This window comes from Podarcis muralis, chromosome 2 (genome assembly GCF_964188315.1).
Source record: "Podarcis muralis chromosome 2, rPodMur119.hap1.1, whole genome shotgun sequence".
In the NCBI taxonomy this organism is placed as follows: Eukaryota; Metazoa; Chordata; class Lepidosauria; order Squamata; family Lacertidae; genus Podarcis; species Podarcis muralis.
In genome coordinates, this window is record NC_135656.1 from 80,462,003 (window position 1) to 80,481,964 (window position 19,962).

Consider the following 19,962-nt stretch of genomic DNA (forward strand, 5'->3'; position numbering starts at 1 on the left):
TGGTAGACAGCAGAGGTTCTAAAATTCTTCCTTAAAGTTTCAACTAGGTATAATGTCTATTTCCCAATAGTTTGAGGACATTTGAACATATTACACATAGGCATCAATTTCATGTGGAAAGCTATTTGGAGATCTAGAGGGCTTACATTAACTTAACATGTTTAAGATTCATATACTGATGGTCGCTATATCCACAATGTAAACTGATGGTGGCCTACCATTAGTATTGTTTGCATAGTTTTTTGTTATTATTCTTTCTCTTTCTTCTTTAATCTTATTTCATTTTTCAAAATTCCTTTTTAATGTAGTTAATGCTCACTTTCCAGTGTGATAAATATGAAAAAAGGCCAGTAAGTGAACCTTGATCCAAGATTAAGTGGATCTGTTTGGTCTTCTCTTCTGCTGGTGTCCCTTGAGAGCCACTCAGTGGTACAGAGTGAAGAAGAAAGGGGCAGTCTTGTCCACTGAGGTCCCAGGATGGCTCTATTTGACCCCCTCTCCAGGATACCTATTGGTTCTTCCTGATCTAACCTTGGCCCAAAAAGTTTCCAGATCTGGAATGGATCTTTGCCTTGACAATAACCAGACTCCAGCCTTGCCTTGGTGCTGCTTTCTCTTTGCCTGCCAGGCTGTCTGTTCTTCCCTACCCTTCTTCCCTTCTACCGTGTTAATTCTGCTATCCTCCTCCCTGCATGTAACATAACACACCTAGACAGTGAAATGTAAAAAAAACCACCCTGAGTATATGAGCTTGCTTTAAATTATCCCAGTGTACTAGCAATGTTGTAGGCACTCTTTTTAACGCCTGCATCCTTGCAATAAGAAGAACAGGAATGTTGGCACCTTTACAATACTGTCACATAAAACACTATTACTATGACTGAAGTTCCAAAACATTCATTTATTTCTGGTTAAACATTAATCCATAGTTATGGAAGGGAGAATGTCAGAAGGTGCTGCTCTTTCAGTCACAATAGTACGATGACAGGCAACATGCACTTGCTGGAATTTTCCATTCCATGCATCCCTGTGTGTGAGAGGAACCCCGCTCAGCGGTTTCATGTAGATGTTAAACAGCATGGAGGATAAACCCAAACCCCAAGGAACCCCACATTGAAGGCTCCACAGGGTCGAATAGTACTCCCCAAGCATCACCCTCAGAATGACTGCTGTGGGGGTGGGTCTGCCATTGAAGACGGTCTCCTCTTTGACCTTTAATTGTCTGTGGCCTTTTAGAAGTGGGTGGGATGTTTTTAATGTATTTCATTCCCCTCACCCTGGTATTAATGTAGCCATGTGGGTTTTTTGGTTTTTTGGTTGGTTGGTTGGTTGGTTGGTTGGTTGGTTGGTTTTAAGTGTCTTTGGGTTGTCTTGGGCAAGATAAAGTGATGTAACAAATTTAATAACAATGACAACAACAGTAGTGGTGGGCTACCTCCTTTCTGTCAAAGACCACATTCTCTGTGGGGTGATTTATGGGCAGAACCAAAGCTAATGATGGATGGAGTCAAAGACAAAAGAGCACTGGATTAACTGATTGGGAATAAAGACTATGCTTATTCCAATTTCCCCCATTTTAATTCCCAATCTTTTGCAGCTCTATTCAGATGCAAGCCTCATCTTACGTGATGGGCTTGCTTCACATAATTGTAGGGTTGGGAGGGGGATCCCAAGAACTATCTAGTCCAACCCCCTTCAATGCAGGAATCACAGCAAAAGAAAGCCTGACAGATGGCCAGCCAAACACTGTTTAAAAACCTCCCTGTGAAGTAAAGTCCACTACCTACCAAGGAAGCTTGTTTGAGTAGCTCTTAGCTTCAGAAAGTTTTCCCTAATGTTTTATCAGAATCTCCTCTCTTGTAATTTGAAACCACTGGTTCCACTGATTACGCTCAAATAAACATACAAAACTAGTAATAATAAGAATAAGAATAATGCATACGGGTTTTTGGTACTATAATACCAATATAGCAACTGCCCTGGAAAGCAAATGAAAGTAAATCCTTTCTAACATTAGTGAAAGATATATATGCATACATATATACATACTTGCATACATGGCAGAAGCTTACCAATTTGTTCTCAGATAGTGTTTTTAAAAGCATTTGTTTATTTTTATCAGATAAATTATTCCCCTTCCAGTTGTACTGAAACTACATAGAAAGTGGGGACATTTTTAACAGCTAGGAAAATAAGAAGTGTATTCAGAGGGAGGGAGGGAGGGCCTGTTGCCTTTGTCCTCAGGTAGCAAAAGCCTTGGGGTAGCCCTGTGCTAAGACAGCCCGTGACATGGATGCACTATATTGCATCAATCCAAGGAGATGAGAGGTTGCTGGGATAGGGTGATGGGACTGCATGCTCAACCTCTAGTGCTCTTATACATACACGAACCCTCTACACTGTGCACTCCTTTATTTAACAAATAAAAACAACAACAGTATCATTCTAATTGAAAGAATACCATTTGATTCATTTTGTCATGCTTTATTCCAAATTAAAGGTGCGCAACAGGAGAGGCTTGGCAGGAGATCATGTTGGCCTGCATGCCAGGAAAGCGATGTGATCCAGAGTCTGATTTTAACCCAGGAGAAGAATTCACATGTGGAAGCAATTTTGCCATTATTTATTTCATCAGTTTCTATATGTTGTGTGCTTTTTTGGTGAGTCCAGAAGCTGGAACATCCTTAAGCACTATGATTGGACAGCAAAGAATACGACCTTAGACCCCTTGAAACAGCACGTGGTGGTGGTGGGGGGGAGGGGGAGATTGCTCCATCTGGCAAGCCAAAATGTTTGCCTGGTGGAATGATCACCTTAGCATGACATTTAATTCCTGACTATAATTTGATGTGTGTGTGTGTGTGTGTGTGTGTGTGTGTATGTATATATGTATATTTTCGTTCACACACATTGAATCCCCATCTATAATTTGATATATGTATTTAAAATTTTCACACACATTTCTGTGCACACACATTCTGGGATATTAATAATTTGCATTTTTCATATGAATATAAATGTAATTAAATAATTCGTTCAATTCTTTTTAAGATTATCAACCTGTTTGTGGCTGTCATCATGGACAACTTTGATTATCTGACGCGCGACTGGTCTATTCTTGGTCCTCATCATCTAGATGAATTTAAAAGAATATGGTCAGAATATGATCCTGAAGCAAAGTAAGTTAGACACCATTGTGCTGCCGTGTGTGCCTACTAAGGAGCCAAAGAACCAAAAACAAGAGGGTAACTTAAAGGCAGGTGAAACTATTTTATTAATACTATACCTTTTTCATAGGGGGAGGATAAAACACCTTGATGTTGTTACCTTGTTGCGGCGCATACAGCCTCCACTTGGCTTTGGTAAATTATGCCCCCACAGAGTTGCATGTAAGGTAGGCTTTTCTCTCTTTCAGAGCATTTGCTCTTTATTGTGTCAGTACTTCTGTTTAATATCATTTGCTAGTGCAGAGATGGCTGTAAATTCAAGGCGCCTGATTCAATGAATTATAGCCACAGGCTCCTTTCAATCTAATAGAAACCAGAACTTCCTGTTCTTTGTCTTGACTCACTGATTTAGAACAAAATGTGGCTGTGAGTGGTAGCAGAAGAGATTATAGGTGCAGCAAAGCTATATTGTCATTCTTTGCTCGCCAGCTTTGACGAGGAAGTAAACAATCCCCATCTGTACCTGTCTAGCCGAAGCTATGCTATGCATGTAGAACCTTCCAACATATTTTCATGAATAATGGTGCCTGCTGTTGCTTCTTGGAGGAATGCAGCATACGGCATACATTTGTTTATGATGCCATTACGTTTCTGTATAATATTTGTCTTGTTGTAATGCGCTGGTTCAGACACAATGCCACGCAGTGGTTTGGTGCTACATCAAGCTGTCATGCTTCAGCAGCTAAAAAAAAATAAAAAATGCCGTACTGAGTCAGTTCAGAAGTCCTTGCAGAGTGGAATTCTGCCACCAGCTAAGACAAGACAAATGTCCTTCAACCGCCCACAAGGAGGACATAATGAAGAGAACTAGCACCCTTTGGTTTAACCCAGAATCTGTTAAATAAGATGGTTTTGGAACAAGCAAGATAAATAGGACCTGCATTATTAGATGGGGCTACTTGGAACAAGACTTACAATGAAAGCATGGGCATTTCAGATCAAAGGATCCAGAGTCATCTATGTGAAGTCACCTTTTATCTTTACTCCAGACCCAAATACTTGTATTTTGGGCAGTTTGGTAATAGATAAGCGTGTAGGCCAAAAGTATGCTGCCAAATTATTAGAGTACATTTAGAGCTCATTGGTTTTGCTGAAAGAGTTGAAAAGGAATCACCAAAGTTTAAAGCAATGGGACTTGCTTAATGTTGGCTGTATTGTGCCAGATATTCCCCAAATATTCATGCCAAGTATTAATTAAATGTGTAAAACCATAGGATACCAGCTATTTTAACATTCTAATTTTTGTGTTGCACATATACCACATAGTGTCTACAATAGATTTTGAGGATCAGGCAGAATTTTTTTCTAGTGACACAGCCGTAGGATAAGCCTCTGGTAGATTTTGCTAAGTTAGGGACAATGTCATGTTGACTTATTTTGTCTCCTATGCATTTTATCCAGTTTTCATATATATGTATTTTACACATATACATATGAATGGACACATGTATTGGGTATATATATTTTTTTCAGTGTCTTGCACTGAAAGTCCTTTGTATTTGTTTATTTCTGAACATCTGCAGAGGTTGGTAGCCATGAACATGCCCCTAAACAGCGATGGAACGGTTATGTTCAATGCTACTTTATTTGCTTTAGTAAGAACCGCCCTGAAGATTAAAACAGAAGGTAAGAGAATAAGATACATATTTCCAAGTGCTTTTTAAATTTTTCCTTCTTACATTATTGCATTGTACTGAGAATCTCATATAAAGTGGTACCTTGGTTTGCAACCGCTTTGGATTACAACCATTTTGGATTAAAACCACATCACACCCAGAATTGTGTGTCCCTTTTTTTGGATTACAACACATGTTGTTGTTTTTTTTGGACTACAACCCATTGGGGGGGGGGGAGGACCCACTGGCGAAAGCACGCCTTGGGTTACAACTTGTTTTGGTTTACAACCAGACCTCCGGAACGGATTATGTTTGTAAACCAAGGTACCACTGTAGCTGGTGACCACCCCATTAAGATTTCCCAAACATGAAAAGTTGTACAGACAGTTCTTCTAAGTGTTCCCAGGTGAGTTACTTGCCATATATCCCAAGCTTGGGGGGGGGGGATATTTTCCTTTGCTCTCAAAAGCATTATAAGGGAAACCTGCCTTGGACTGTCAAAATTATCTTGTTGCTTCTCCTCTGATGTCTAAGAAATATTATTAGCCCCTAACTATACAGTACTGCTGACTGCATTTCTGTACCATCCATCTTGTCTGGGTTCTACAATTTTTGTGCAAATGTAAACTTTCTTTACAGAAGTCGGACCTCTGTCTTTCTCGATCTTTAAGCACTGTTAGGTCAGTAATTCTGATGAGGATCATTCCTTCAGCACATTGGCTTTTCCTTCATCACAAACAGCGAAATAATTTTCAGAGAAAATTTTACACTTGGTGAAACATTGCTAACTGAATTTGGAGTTTCCAGATGACTTTCTGAATCTACACTCTACTTTTCCTAAGAAATAGGAAATTTTTCTATTTCCGCCCACAAAATTTTCTGAAACAAAAGGAGAGGCTTTTGGGGAAAGGAGGGGTTTCATGTAAACCCACATTTGTTTTTTTTTGTTTTTTTTATAATAATTTTTTATTGATTTTCCAAGCACATAATAAAAACAAACAATACACAAAACAAAAACATACAAACATATAAACATGTATAATTTCATAATCTTATTTTCATACACCTTACTTCCCGGACTTCCCCATACCTCCCCTTTTCTGCATCCTTGTTTTACATTTCTTCAGCAACTCCTCCAATTAATTAATTATTTAAGTCACTTTCATTAGATTCTTTTTTCTTTAACTTATTGATTACAGCTGCAATCTCTATTTCTTAGTTCCTTAACATCTTAACACTCCTCAATTTTACAGCAATTTTTAAGATATATTTTAAATTTCTTCCAGTCTTCTTCCACTGTCTCTTTCCCCTGGTCACGGATTCTGCCGGTCATCTCTGCCAGTCCCATATAGTCAATCACCTTCGTCTGCCATTCTTCCAGAGTGGGTAGTTCTTGTGTCTTCCAATACTTTGCCAGAAGAATTCTTGCTGCTGTAGTGGCATACATGAAAAACGTCCTATCCTTCCTTGACACCAATTGGCCAACCATGCCCAAGAGAAGAGCCTCAGGTTTCTTAGGAAAAGTCCACTTAAGAACTTTCTTGATTTCATTATAGATCATTTCCCAAAAGGCTTTAATCTTCGGGCAGGTCCACCAAAGGTGATAAAAAGTACCTTCAGTCTCATTACATTTCCAGCATTTATTATTGGGTGAATGGTAAATTTTTGCAAGCTTGACTGGGGTCATGTACCACCTGTAAATCATTTTCATTATGTTTTCTCTTAAGGCATTACATGCCGTAAACTTAACATGTAAACCCACATTTGTATCCTTTTCTGCATGCTGTTCATCCCCTGTTCACATTTGCCCCTAAATCTGTACACACCATCCACATAACTGCTCCAGGGGATTGGGGGAACCTACAGAGCAGATCACTTCTTCCGAGGAGTGAAGGAGAAGGATGGGAAGTTCCACTGTACTCACAGAATGTCAGAAGAACAAATCATAAAGGCACTGTCTTCACTCTGAATATACTCCCTGATGTGGCCAATGAAAGTTTGTGATGTGATGACATCACAAAGGAAAGTTACAGTGAGGGTAATCTTCCTTACCTGACTACAAATGTTTTCTCCCCAGTAAATGCTTTTCATAGGATGTTTGTGAGAGCCCTTGTCTCCATTTTAGCACAGTCTGATCACAGCAGAATGAAATGGAATTACTTTTTGAATTACTATTCCCAGAATTAAATTTAACATTTTCAAATTTGGCCTGCCTGCCTTCTCTCTCTTGTTCCCCTCTCTTTTCAGGAAACTTAGAGCAAGCAAATGAAGAACTCAGGGCAGTTATAAAGAAAATCTGGAAGAAAACTAGCATGAAGCTTCTTGACCAAGTTGTTCCCCCCGCTGGTGGTTAGTGAGATGATCTCATACATTTCTACATTTTCAATGCTTACATATGGATACAATTTTGAAAAAAATACCATGGCACTAAAATCAGAATAATAGTGTTAATTAAATGATAAATTAAATTATAAAATGCAAAAGCATTCATTAAATATTTTAGATGCTTATTTGCTAATTAATGTTGTAAAAGCGTATCTCTATTAAATAGAAATATAAACATTTATTTTAGGAAGATAACATTTGAAAAAATTCTAAATATTGTGATTGTAAATTATTTATGTGTAAACATTTCAGTTTACAGGTTTCAATATAATGTACTGCTAAATTAATAGAGCCTATGTTCTGCTCTTATTTTTATTATTGAACATCCTTTTTGATTATGCTATCTGCAGGTAATGAAGTTAGTCCAAATTTGCACTAGATCAGTGGACAATTGTGTGCCATTTTTTATAATGTATATATATATATAGAGAGAGAGAGAGAATGAACTTTTTATGGTAAACAGTGAATATAGACTGAATATAGCCCATTTCCCTCCTCCAAAAAACCCCAAAACAGTTAAATATAACCAAGTTAATCAGGATGTACAGGGTACAGAATTAGTCTTCTAATTTTAATATATAAGCTAGAACTAACTAGGTAAGCTATTATTAATTGTCAGAAAACAGCATAGCCAAGATTTTATAATATGCAATTCTATATATGAAACATATACACCAAGATATATTTCTCTTCAGTATAAAATAATGATGGAACTTTTGACTGTAAGTGATGTTTTGACTTGCTTTTCATGTTTTAAAAGTGCAGAATCTGTTGCATAGTGCAATCCATATCAGTCCTATCCCAGACATCCATTTCAGTTCATTATGTGGCTTCTTTTATAGCTTACTGTACTTTCATAGTGCTAACCCAGCTTTCAATATGGTTTTGGCTCAGGAATGGAAGTGACCCTAAGTTCACTTCGAGTGGTAGAAGCTGATCTCTCTCTGAAGGTTGACATTCCCAGTCTCTAGGGGAAAGAGAGCAATACTGGCTGTCCAACTCTTCAGCATGGCGCAAGAAGGAGTGTTTGCTTTGTTGCTGGAAGAGCCACTTGCAACTGGCAGCTCAGACTACAGATGGGATGATGTCAAATCATATCTAGGGAAATTGAGCTGTCAAGAGAAAACCGATACTGCACATTTAAAACTACTCTGCTCTTTTCTAACCTTACACCTGAGTGCTTGCATGGCCTAGATTAATTGCTTTGTTATTGTTGTAACTATGTGCTTGAGCTTTTTCTGCAGCCTCTATTCCTTTCAACTATCAGTCTTTTCAGAATATTCTGAAGCAATTCTGTTTTAGGGTGGTGGCATGGAATTAGTGTTGCCTCGGGTCAACTTGATTCCCCTTCTTTTTATTGAAATACAGACACATGCTTCAGAATAGCGAGCCGTGCCTTCCTAAATTAAGCACATGGAGAGCATTTGTTGAGTGTGCATCTAGAGAATAAACCATAATACATTTTCCTCTACAGAGTGCAATTAAAGGTTCAGCTCCATTTCATTGCTGCTTTCAAAGTGAATATTGATTTTCCATTTGCATAGACAACAAAGTGCAGTGAACTTGTCTAGAGAAAAAGAATAGATAATTCCACTAAAATGCAGAAAACAGAACACTGCCAAAGAGGAAGTCTTTCACAGCTTTAGGCAAATTTCAGTGAAAAGGGAATAGACATTTTTGCAACTATTCATGCCTGGAAGTTGACATACAGGAAAACATACATGGAAATGTAATGTTTTATTAAAAACACAAGATAGGAAAGCTGCAAAGTAAACAACAATGTGAAGAAGACTTTAAGAATTTTGGTTAGTAGGAGAAGTGTAAATACTCCTAAATAAATAAATTAAATTTATTTAATTTTTAATGTACTGCAAAGGTTCCAGGATTATAAAGAAATGCATTATATAAACTATGGGTTTTTCACAAACTTACATGATAGGTCAGATTCCTGCATTCACTTAAGTATTATCTCTCAAACAGGATGTTATAGCTAAGAAAAAGCCAAATCCCTGTTTTTTTTGTGGTAAGCAGACTTAATAAAGGAATAATGAATCTAGCAAGATTAATCATTACTGACCGTAAACCCATTTCCTTAATTTACTCATAATTGCCAAGAGGTTTAAAATGTCAAATTACTTGCAAATCCTCAGGTTCAGTTTAACACTGATTAATTAACACTGCTAATAAATGATGGAAACAGGAAGAAAAGTCACTTAAGTACAGATTCCTTTCTTTTACCCCAAGGTTTTATCTAAATTCCCCATTCTTTAACCTTCAGAGGCCACTGAAGCCCATCTGCCACCCTCCTGTCTTCTCCCCAAACTTGTTTTGCTGAAATTCGTTCCCTTGGGTTTTTCTTTTACGTTGATTTCCACTCTGTTTAAAGCATGATCACTTCTGCTCCACGGCTTTCCTTCACATATCTAGTTATGTTTGTCTTTCTCAAAAGTCTGGACAGATTTTGTACCCATGGCTGTCCATGAAATATATTGTGGGTGTGTCCCTTTTGCACCTAGCTTTTTAACCACATCCAGGAACCTGCAAACAAAGAAAGCTGCTTTGCAGATGTGAATTGTGTGTATGCCCACATTTACACATGCATATATGGTGCAACCTCCACCCCAACTTATGGCACAGATAACTCACATCTTACGCTTATTTAACTTACAAGATTGCAGTTTTGGCTAACAAAAAAGCTTGTTGGTCTTCCCTCCCAGCTTTTAAGACTTGATCCTGAGTACTGAAGCCCCTAAACTTGCATTGTAATCAGTGGAGGTTTATAGACCATGTATCCTTTAATAAGGCATTTGTTACATGGTGAGAGCAGGCTCAATGATCCTATTTAAGAGTCGGAATGGAACAGACAGGGCTCCCAACCAAGCTACTTCAAATCTTTTTGTTTCTTGTTTTCTTTCATAAGATATCCTTTAACATCTTCTAACATAACACATACCACACCAAATCCTATCAGGCCTTACCTGTTCTGGTATATGGTCAGTTTCAGGGCTTATTGTTTAAAGCTATCTACAATTGAATCATTTGGAATTGCAGGTAATGCAAATGGATTAGTTTTGACACAGAAACCTCTTTTAAATATAAAATCCATAGCTGATAGACATAGGTAATTGAAACTGACATTTTAAAAACATAGAATCATAGAGTTGGAAGAGACCACATATATTCCAGTGAAGTGCTGTGCCATTGTATATATCCTTATCTGGCATTAAGTCTCTTTCAATTCAGTTGGGCTTACTTCTGAGTAGATATATATAGGATTGCACTACCCATGGCTTTTTTCCTCCTCCCTCCTTAAACCAGTACAAAATACAAGGAAAAGAAACACAATGTTCTGTTTTGGAACTGTTCTAATAAAAGGAAACTACTAAAAGATATTTCACTAAATTGCCAATAATCGCAAATATAGTTCAATAATTAACAATGTCCGCTCATTGTGTTTTGTCTTTTTAAAATAACCTAGCAGTACTAATACTGTCAGATAAATGTAAAAGCTAATGCATGCTGGATAGCATCTGTAATAACATTTAGTCTTGATATGAACGCTTCACAATTTACCTGCCTTATTAATTATCTAAGATAGAGTTACGTTCTATCTTTGCTGTTATTTTGGAACCAATTACTGCCAAAAAAAGAGTATTAAATTCTCTCCTAAAAGACTACCAAACTGGACTCTCAGGTGAAAGTTTACCAAATTTAGTCTCCAGGGTTTGCCCCCAAACTCTGGTTTCTAATGCCTGATATATTACTTAATATGAACATTGCCTGCTAGGTGTTGAGGGAGTGAGATAATTTATATGCCACTTTAATAGGTCAGACAGAAACAATAATAATTAGATATATTTGAATTCACTATGGTGATAATTTACTTGAAAGGCAGCAAATATGAAAAGGCCCTCCTCATATTATAGTTTTTATAACACTCTGGTTCAAACTGATCAAAGTTTGCATTTTCAGAGTCATGTAGACATTTGCATTTTAAAAGATAATCTTACCTCTTTGAACTTTAATAAATTAGCATCTTTTCCTTTCTTAGGAAATAGTTCACCTATCAACTGCTTCTACTGCCTAGCCTTGTTTGCCTGCTAAAACTGCTTTATGCTAGATTTAGTCTGCCTTATTATCAGCAACAACAACAACAACAAAAACCCTTGTGCCAATGGCACTGTCACATTTTTCCCCTGATTTGGATAAGAGTATATATTGGCTACTAATGAAATGTGCTGACTTGGGAGAGATCTGTCTGGTCTGTTCATTTAGATGATGAGGTAACCGTGGGGAAGTTCTATGCCACCTTCCTGATACAGGACTACTTTAGGAAATTCAAGAAACGGAAAGAACAAGGACTGGTGGGGAAACATCCTGCAAAGAACACCACAATTGCACTACAGGTGATTTTGTTTTCTACACTTTAACTAACCATGTTGCAAGTTTGTTGATAACAACAGGTAAATGACTGTGGGTGCCACAAGGACTGTATTTTATTGAGAAATTTTGGGGTCTTCCGCCATTAAAAGGAGTAAACAATATTGTTCTGTATATTACAAGGTAAGTGTACAAAGCCTTTTTTTTTTTTTTAAAGAAGTAGCAACTGGTAGCAGAAGCTCTATAATGTTTTCAAGTAGAAATTGTAAAGTGGGGAGTTAAGCAGCTCTTGAAAACGCAAACTTTTGGTTGACTATTTTATTTCATACTACTCTGCACAAGCCCCTTCTTTCTCCGAATATCCTAAGATCTGAAAAGCAGAGAGTCAGAGGCACACACTGTAAGTAGAGTCAAAGTGGTTTGAACGTTATCTCCCCCTGAAAGCAAATGTCTCAAAATACAATGATTCTATATTCAAAGCATTTGCAGTACGTGTTAGAATGCTTCATCTGGACAGCAATAACAGACTGAAAAAGCTGAGAGGGGGGGACACCCTATTCTTATTAGCACCACCATGCAACGTGTTTAGGAATGAATAAATACAGTTTCCCAGGAACACTGGTATGGGTGGGTGGGTGTAAAAATAAGCATTTTCATATCAGTACAAGCAGGTAGGTGGCATATGAATATTAAGTGCTTATTAGAATCCCATTTATGTTCAGCAGAGGATAGGGAAGTGAAAAGGCTTCTACTTGGAGCCTTATTTTCAGAGAATAGTTTAGAATAACATCTGTCAAGTCCATGTTGCATCAACACTGGAGTTCTGTGGGACAAAGTACTCTGTGATTTTGTTTGTTTTGTAGAGTGCTGATCTCTCAGAGCTAGTGAGAACCATTTCAAGCCATTCTGCTTTTTAACCCACAATCTCAAAAGATCAAACTTTCCCCCTAACAGTTTAAGCACTTTTAGACATAATACATACATGCCACTAGGATAAACTTCACTATGTAAGTGGCAAGCAGACACACATACACACACACACACACACACACATACACAGAGAGAGAGAGGCTTCTCTGTATTAAGTTTGAGGTAGAAACTAGCAAGATATTATGATGGTTTTCTCCAAGCCAGAAGAGCTAGAAAGGTGCAGTATACTGGGTCATATACATAGACCTGCGTCTGATGAATTTCTGTACCTTTGAATGTTTTGAATACCACAGGGACCCTAAGCATAAATTGGCCTTTTCAATCTGCTCTATGCCTCAAACCATTCACAAGTTAGACTAGAGGCATCATCAGCATTAGGGTGATTGCCCAAGGTCACCTCCCCTAAGAGCTGTTGATACTCAAACTCACACCAGTATTCAACTTACCGTATTTTTCGCTCTATAGGACGCACTTTTTCCCCTCCAAAAACGAAGGGGAAATGTGTGTGCGTCCTATGGAGCGAATGCAGGCTTTCACTGAAGCCCGGAGAGCGAGAGGGGTCGGTGCGCACTGACCCCTCTCGCTTTCCAGGCTTCAGGCAGCTATCTGCAAGCCTTCTGAGCACGGTGGGAGTTCCTGCCGGGCTCCGAAGGCTTGCGGATAGCAGCCTGTTCTGGGGGCTGGGGTTGGGGGAAGCTCGGGCTTCCCCTGCCCCCAGCCCCGCAAGCTCCGGGAGCGGCGGCGAGGTTGCGCACAATCTTGCCGCCGCTCCTGGACCTGTTCTGGGGGCTGGGGTTGGGGGAAGCTCGGGCTTCCCCCACCCCAGCCCCGTGGGTAAACACGAAGCCAAAACAGCAAGCGGGGAAATTTATTTATTTATTTATCCCCCCCCCCTATAAACTAGGTGCACGCTATGGTCCAGTGCGCCCTATGGAGCAAAAAATACGGTACGTTCTAACAATACAAGGATTTCCACTTGCACAATGGAACTTCCCCTCCCCTTCCTTTCACATCTGTACTAGCAGTTTTCCCCCAGCCCTCCGGAGCAGATTTTGGGAAGGCACAGGGAACATGCAGGGTGAGGAAAGGGGGGGGGAGCTGCATTACACAGGAAGAAACGCTTGTGCAGATGGAACGAGATAGCTGGATGACACTGTCAGTTACAGCATTGTCCAGAGCGATGCTCTTTGGAAAACCAGTTTCTTTTACTTTGTCTGGCTTGCTCTACAGCAGCTTCACTGGGTACTCTTTTTTTGGTACTAATGTGGAAAAAAACTTCAAATAACTGTTCCTTGGTGTCTTTTACTACCTTGGTTTCATCTCCTCCCATCATATGCTCAGATATCATGTAAAAGCACACTGGCTTTTACTGAGAAGTTAGGTTTTTGTTGCTACAACCTGTTTCCCGAATTCTTTCTATCCTTTCTGTGATGTGCTCACTCCACACCCTCCACTTAGTGCAACAGAGGAGCAAAATCAGGGTGCGTGCTTCAGAATGCTGGACGTCAGCTGAAGCATTCTCTGTGTGGATATATATTTGTGTATGGAGGAGTGGCTCCTTTATTGTGTTTGATTTAGTGAGGTTCGCTATTACAGAGTTTGAGAACTACAGATCTCTTCTCCCACCCCTATTGGACCTGCAGGACCACATGGATGTTAAAATGTTATTTTGACGTAAATACCTTGAGTAATATTTTTTCAAGCAAATGTGAGCTAAATTGAAGATTTCATCATGGATCTTAGGAAGAAGATTGATTGGATGACTGCAGTTTATCATTAACCCTACCCCAAGCTCTGTGGCTGATTGCCAAACTCTTCCAGTTGTAAAACAGCAATAGTTTCAGTTACAGAAAACCTTCTCAGATGTCATATAGCAAAGTTCACATATAAAGATCTCAAATGTCATACAGAATATTCATATACAAAGTTCATATACAAAGGTCTTTGCTGCCTCTTACTCTGTTTCTTACTACCGTGAAGGAGTGTGCATAACCAAACTGGTTGTAACTGCTAAAGGTGCATGGCATCCTGAAACATTTTATGTGTTATGAGTCTTAGTGTTTCTACTTAGTAGCCACGTTGACATGGCATGGTAAGCCAGAAACCATGGCTTGCTGCGTTAAACAAACCATTATCCATAGCTTAGGGTTAGGACTGTTGTTTGTTTTCCTCCCCCAAAGAACACAATCTGTAGGCAAGATTTTATTTTATTCTTTTGATTACTGATCATGGTTTTTTGGAGCAAAACAAACCATGAGCTCTGTTAAGCCAGGGATTGTGGTTTGTTTCATCCATATACTAGCACACAGTCCAAATAGGCTCATTTGTGGTAAACCAGGAACTACCAGGGTTCTAAAACACATAGGTACAGGAGGCCCAATACTTCCAACATTCACCGTCCAATTTACAGAGGACAACAGGAAAAATGGAGGGCAGAACTGGCATGCCTGTCCCCATAGTTCCCCTCACGTCTTTACTTAGCATGGTGTCAGAATGCCTGAAGAAGGCCCATTGCTGGATTTGAAAGTTTGTGTTTCATTGTGTACTGTTATTTCCCATGCATACAAGCAATAATATTTGTGGAGCTCTTCTAAGTATTCTGTGCTTTTTAATGTTCATTGATTATAAGAGATGCTTCAGTATGCTGCTGCTAGTGGTGAGCTTTATCAGCACTGGATCACCTGTTGTCTAGCAGCAGACTGATCAAAATCAGGGATATGCGTGGGTTGAAATGTCTGCTGCTCTTTATGCTGTGGGAAGACCCAACATCAGAAACCGGGGGGAAATCCCCAAAGCCATAAGGAGACCAAGCCACTGTCAATGGGGGGGGGGCATGCCAAGAAATGCAGGTTGTGGTACTCAGAATATATTAACAGACCAATAGGAAGACTGGGCCTGAAGTGGAGGTGGATTTTCTCAACGAAGCTCTTTGAGAGGTGGGGAATCCCCAGAGCTGAAACTAGTTTGTGGTGAAGGGCCAGCCACTTCCCTGTTCTGTGAACTATAGCTGCAAAAAACCTTTACGTACATTGCAATAGCACATGCAAAACTACATGCCCGTCAACGCCATAAGGAAGTTTCAGGTAGTGTAGTTTCAAATAACAAAGTTCTGGAGAAAATATAACCATAATGACAACTGCAAAACGTAGATCAACTGTCAACAAAAATACAGTAACTCAGCTGGAATAGAATTACAGGGATAGGGTGAAGGTAATATACGTATGTTTCCCACACCCTCACATGTTGTTTTCCTGGCTTTCAGAACACATGAATAGGGCTTATGTTTAAGGCACTTCCTTACCCTTTGTCTTAAGTCAGCAAGTTAAGCCATGGAGTCACTGTATGTTTGAGATCTTAGCCAGGATTAAGGGAACAAACCATGGCCCATGTTTACCAATGGTTAAGTATTATGTCTAGACTAGGCCTTTAAGGCTGCAACCATAAGTTCAGTGTGCGAGATAGAACTGAAAGTGACTAAACCACCACAAGCAACATCTTGCAGGCAGGAAGATGGGCAGAGCAGAGCTGCTGTGTTCTTCTATCCTCCTACTTCCAAGAAGTATTTCAATACAACTCTAGTGGTATTGTATAGTTAGTAAGTATAGTTTTCTCCCTGATTTGGGGGCCTATTGGGAAAGGGAAGGCTATGGATCTTTTGGATCCGCACTTTCCCCTAACCCACCCAGGGCGTACCCCCTTTTTGGGCCATACACAAGAGCAAGGACCACAGAATTTTCTGTGATGGGGAGAAGAAGCATCCAACACAGGATCTCTGTCTCCAAGGTTGTGCCTCCTCCACCTTATGTCAGGGAGATCTAATGCTTGTTATGGCCCCTGGCATGGCCTTCTCCAGACCCCAGAAGGTTGCAGGGCCAATAGCATGAGACATTTGAATAAAAGTTAGTTCCAATCACAGAGATCTCAGAAACTAATTTTAGAGTGTCTGCCATTTGTCTTCAGTATCAAGATAAGGGTTGGAAGTAGATAAGGATTGAAAAGCACTTGATGGCTATAGTTTCCTTTTTAGAAAATCAGTTGCAGCAAGAACATGTTAAAATTAGTTTGGGTTGAACTATTTATTTGATGGAATCTTTTGTGAAGGGAGTTGCATTTTCTGAATATAGATGAATTGCTCTCTGTAGTTCAGTATTTATTGGTTCCTATATCGAGAAGTTGGTGATATCATGTCTGTCTGTCTGTCTGTCTGTCTGTCTGTCTCTCTCTCTCTCTCTCTCTCTCTCTCTCTCTCTCTCTCTCTCACACACACACACACACACACACACACAAATTTAGCTGTGAGGTAAAGTTTCTTAGACAGTCAAATGAAAACTGAAACATCATGGAAATTTGCTAGTTGCAATACAAGAAGTCTAGACCTCTAAAAAATACTGCGATTTAGGCCACAACTTTTATACAAAAGTTAGATTTGTGGCCTGTTAAACCACCAAAAAATGTAACTACTGATCCATATGAAAACAATCTGTTTGATGCTGTGTGGATGAACGACTATGCTTCTCTGCCACTAAATGAAGTTTCATGTTTCTCCAAAGTACAATTAATACATGGTTTATGGTTGATAATATAAATCAAATTACAACTTCTTCAAAAACAACTATGTCATTACATTCTTTCTTGAGAACACACTACAAAAATAAAGGGCAGTAGTCAACTAAATTTTACTCAGAGTAGACCCATTGAAATGAATGAACATGGCTGAATTAGGTCCATTAATGTCATTGGGTCTAAGTAAAACATAGTTGAATTTTATTAGATTGATATTTCTCTTAAGGCGACATCCATACAATCACACCCTACCACAGTATCAATACAAGTCAGCAGTAAAACACATACTAGTCAGCAGTAAAACACATATTAGAATACCAACTGGAAGGCCATGTGGAAATAAAGCCCAAGCATGTTCTTTAAGATTTAACCAATAGTTTTATATCCCACCTGTGAGCAACAGCTCACAGAATAAGGTGGTAAGATCATCTAATTCACCATCTTGCGTTGGGATCCTCATTCCAGTTCTGTTGCAATGTTTGTATGCTTTATCTAGAACCTAAGGAACAAATAAAGTGAAGGTAAGGTAGCCATGATAAATTTTCTTAGACCTGGTTCTTATGCTCACTTAAAACACTCTTCTCATGGTTATTAATGATGGCGTATTAATGTTTGTATGTTCCTGTCTCTAGACCACCCTAAGCCACTTTGGGAGAAAGGATGGGATATAAATAATACTAAATAAATCTAATAATAAATCCCCACTTTTCATTCCTACTCATAAAATGAAATATGAACTGGGCCTTCGTGATTATTTCCCATAGTCAAACGTATCACTTTGACCCTTGTTTCACCATTTCCAATCTCAATAAACAGCGGCAAAATCACCTAGTAGTACAGGAGCAGGGCTGCAGTTAACTATCTGTCAGTAAATGATGGAAACTTAAAACTGGTGCTCTGCATTCATAGCAAAATAAGTGTTTAGTGGAGCATGAGTGACTTTAATTATTTATGTCTAATACATAGCATAGAGGTTGCCCTTTCATTACATTTCCGCTGGAGAAGATATGTATGGATTATCTATACGTATGTGATTAGTCACGTAATGTTATACGAAATAGTATCTAATAGAAATGCTTCTTCCTGTATGTAAACTAGAAACACTCACACACAGAGGCGCACACACACTTTTGTTTAACTTGTGCTATTTTTGTGAAATGTTTATAACCCTCAATTAGCTACTGTAATCACGATGGAAATTTGGAAAAGATTATCAATGGCTATCAGATGCAGATGGGGGATTTGTACGTCACTCTGCTTCAACTTCATTGGTGTGCCATGTTTATAATGGGCTCACATCAAAGCTCAGCTGAACAGCGCCGGGAATTGACAGGAGATCACAGAGCCCTTTGTACAGGAGGAGTGAAGGGAACACAGTTTCAGGGGGGCTGAAATAGGATGGGATCTATGAAGATAAATGGTTCTGAGGATTGCAGACTCGACTACTATGTTTCTTACATTCACTGCTACAGCGTAGGTGCCCTATAGCTTTTTTGGGGTGGCATGGTTTTTGGATGTTCTGTATGCTTTTCTAATCAAATGAGTATTGCATTTTATTTTATTAGGCACTGATTACTTGTAAGGTAAAATGATCAGAATAAGTATGCAGTGAAGTATTTCCTTCACTGTAAATCAATGCAGGTAAGTGACACCTGAAAGCTAGCAGCAGCCGTTTCAGAACCATGATAAAATTATATTAGATTCCATGGTATTTGGAAACCTTTCAACATTTCAGATGACTTGTTTGGGCTTCTAGGCGGTTTCCAGAGAATAGTATAAATAGTCAACCAATGCAACATTTGTTTTGCTCAATAGTTATACTAATAGAGGTATTAAATATTGCTTACATGACTTGTTAATGACTCTGTGGGTTTTATTAATATAATGAAAGAAGCTTTTTTAAAAGGCATACTTATATAATAATAGAACATATATAAAAGTTGAGATATAAAATAAAAATACATAATCTTTTTCATTTTTATTTACAGATTAGAATTTCTTTAGGAATGTGATAAATTTTTATAGAGGAATTGTATGGGAAAGCACTGCAATTTATGTTTGATTATAAGGGCTTTGTGTGTATGTGCAACAGCTTTTTTTATGGAAGCATATTAAGAAGCATTTCCTTCTTAAATCTAAAATATTACCTCCAAACTGAAGGGAGAGAGAAAGTGTTGATATTTATTAAACCTATCCTAATTCCAAAGCCAGTACCTCTTTTCTCATATTTAGGATTCGTTATGATTATTGTTTGCATTATATTTTAAAATCCATGTAAAGGTGTTTGTGTGCTTACATCTTAATGACAAATGTGGTAATGTGACCATATTAACTATTGAAGCATTCCTCGATATCATATGATTGCATTTTTTTTTTTAAAAAACGAACAGATGCGTGCATGTGTGTCCATTTCATTTTTTGCTTTTTCAAAGGGGAAGTTATTTGTGTTTTCAGATATTAGGTACCATACAGTGTGGGTGTGTTGATTACGGCCTTCTTGAAAAATGACCTATGCTTTCCCTTCTAAAGAACAACCCCATTGAATTATATCAATTAGAGGTTATACTCTTGTGTGTTATGGAACAAACTACTGAAGAAACAGCCCCAATACGATTAAGTAATTGAGGCCATTCTGCAATAATTAAGTCCTTGGTAGTCAGAGTGCCTCAGTCTAGGATTACTTAGTCCCACCATTTAGGATTTATTTAAGATTTTAAAGTAAATTTCCTTGGGTTTCTCTTCTGACCACTGAGTCTTGGGCTGCTTTCTAGTGATCGTTGGTACAAAACCTGCACAGTGGACTTTTATTTTGAAGTTTTGATCTAGGAACCACACTGTATTTTATTCCTGACCATCCATCA

At 38.6% G+C, this 19,962-nt stretch overlaps 1 protein-coding gene across 27 annotated transcripts in view; it reads left to right on the forward strand.

The window, feature by feature from the left end:
• CACNA1D (calcium voltage-gated channel subunit alpha1 D) overlaps positions 1-19,962 on the forward strand; it is a 190,365-nt gene that overhangs the window by 149,040 nt on the left and 21,363 nt on the right. For all 27 annotated transcript variants that reach the window (XM_028719053.2, XM_028719033.2, XM_077924918.1 and 24 more), the window contains 6 exons: positions 2,501-2,660; positions 3,052-3,179; positions 3,298-3,394; positions 4,751-4,853; positions 7,091-7,192; positions 11,504-11,634. In XM_028719053.2, the coding sequence (XP_028574886.2) occupies positions 2,501-2,660; positions 3,052-3,179; positions 3,298-3,394; positions 4,751-4,853; positions 7,091-7,192; positions 11,504-11,634 (721 nt within the window). The remainder of the gene's footprint in view (positions 1-2,500; positions 2,661-3,051; positions 3,180-3,297; positions 3,395-4,750; positions 4,854-7,090; positions 7,193-11,503; positions 11,635-19,962) is intronic.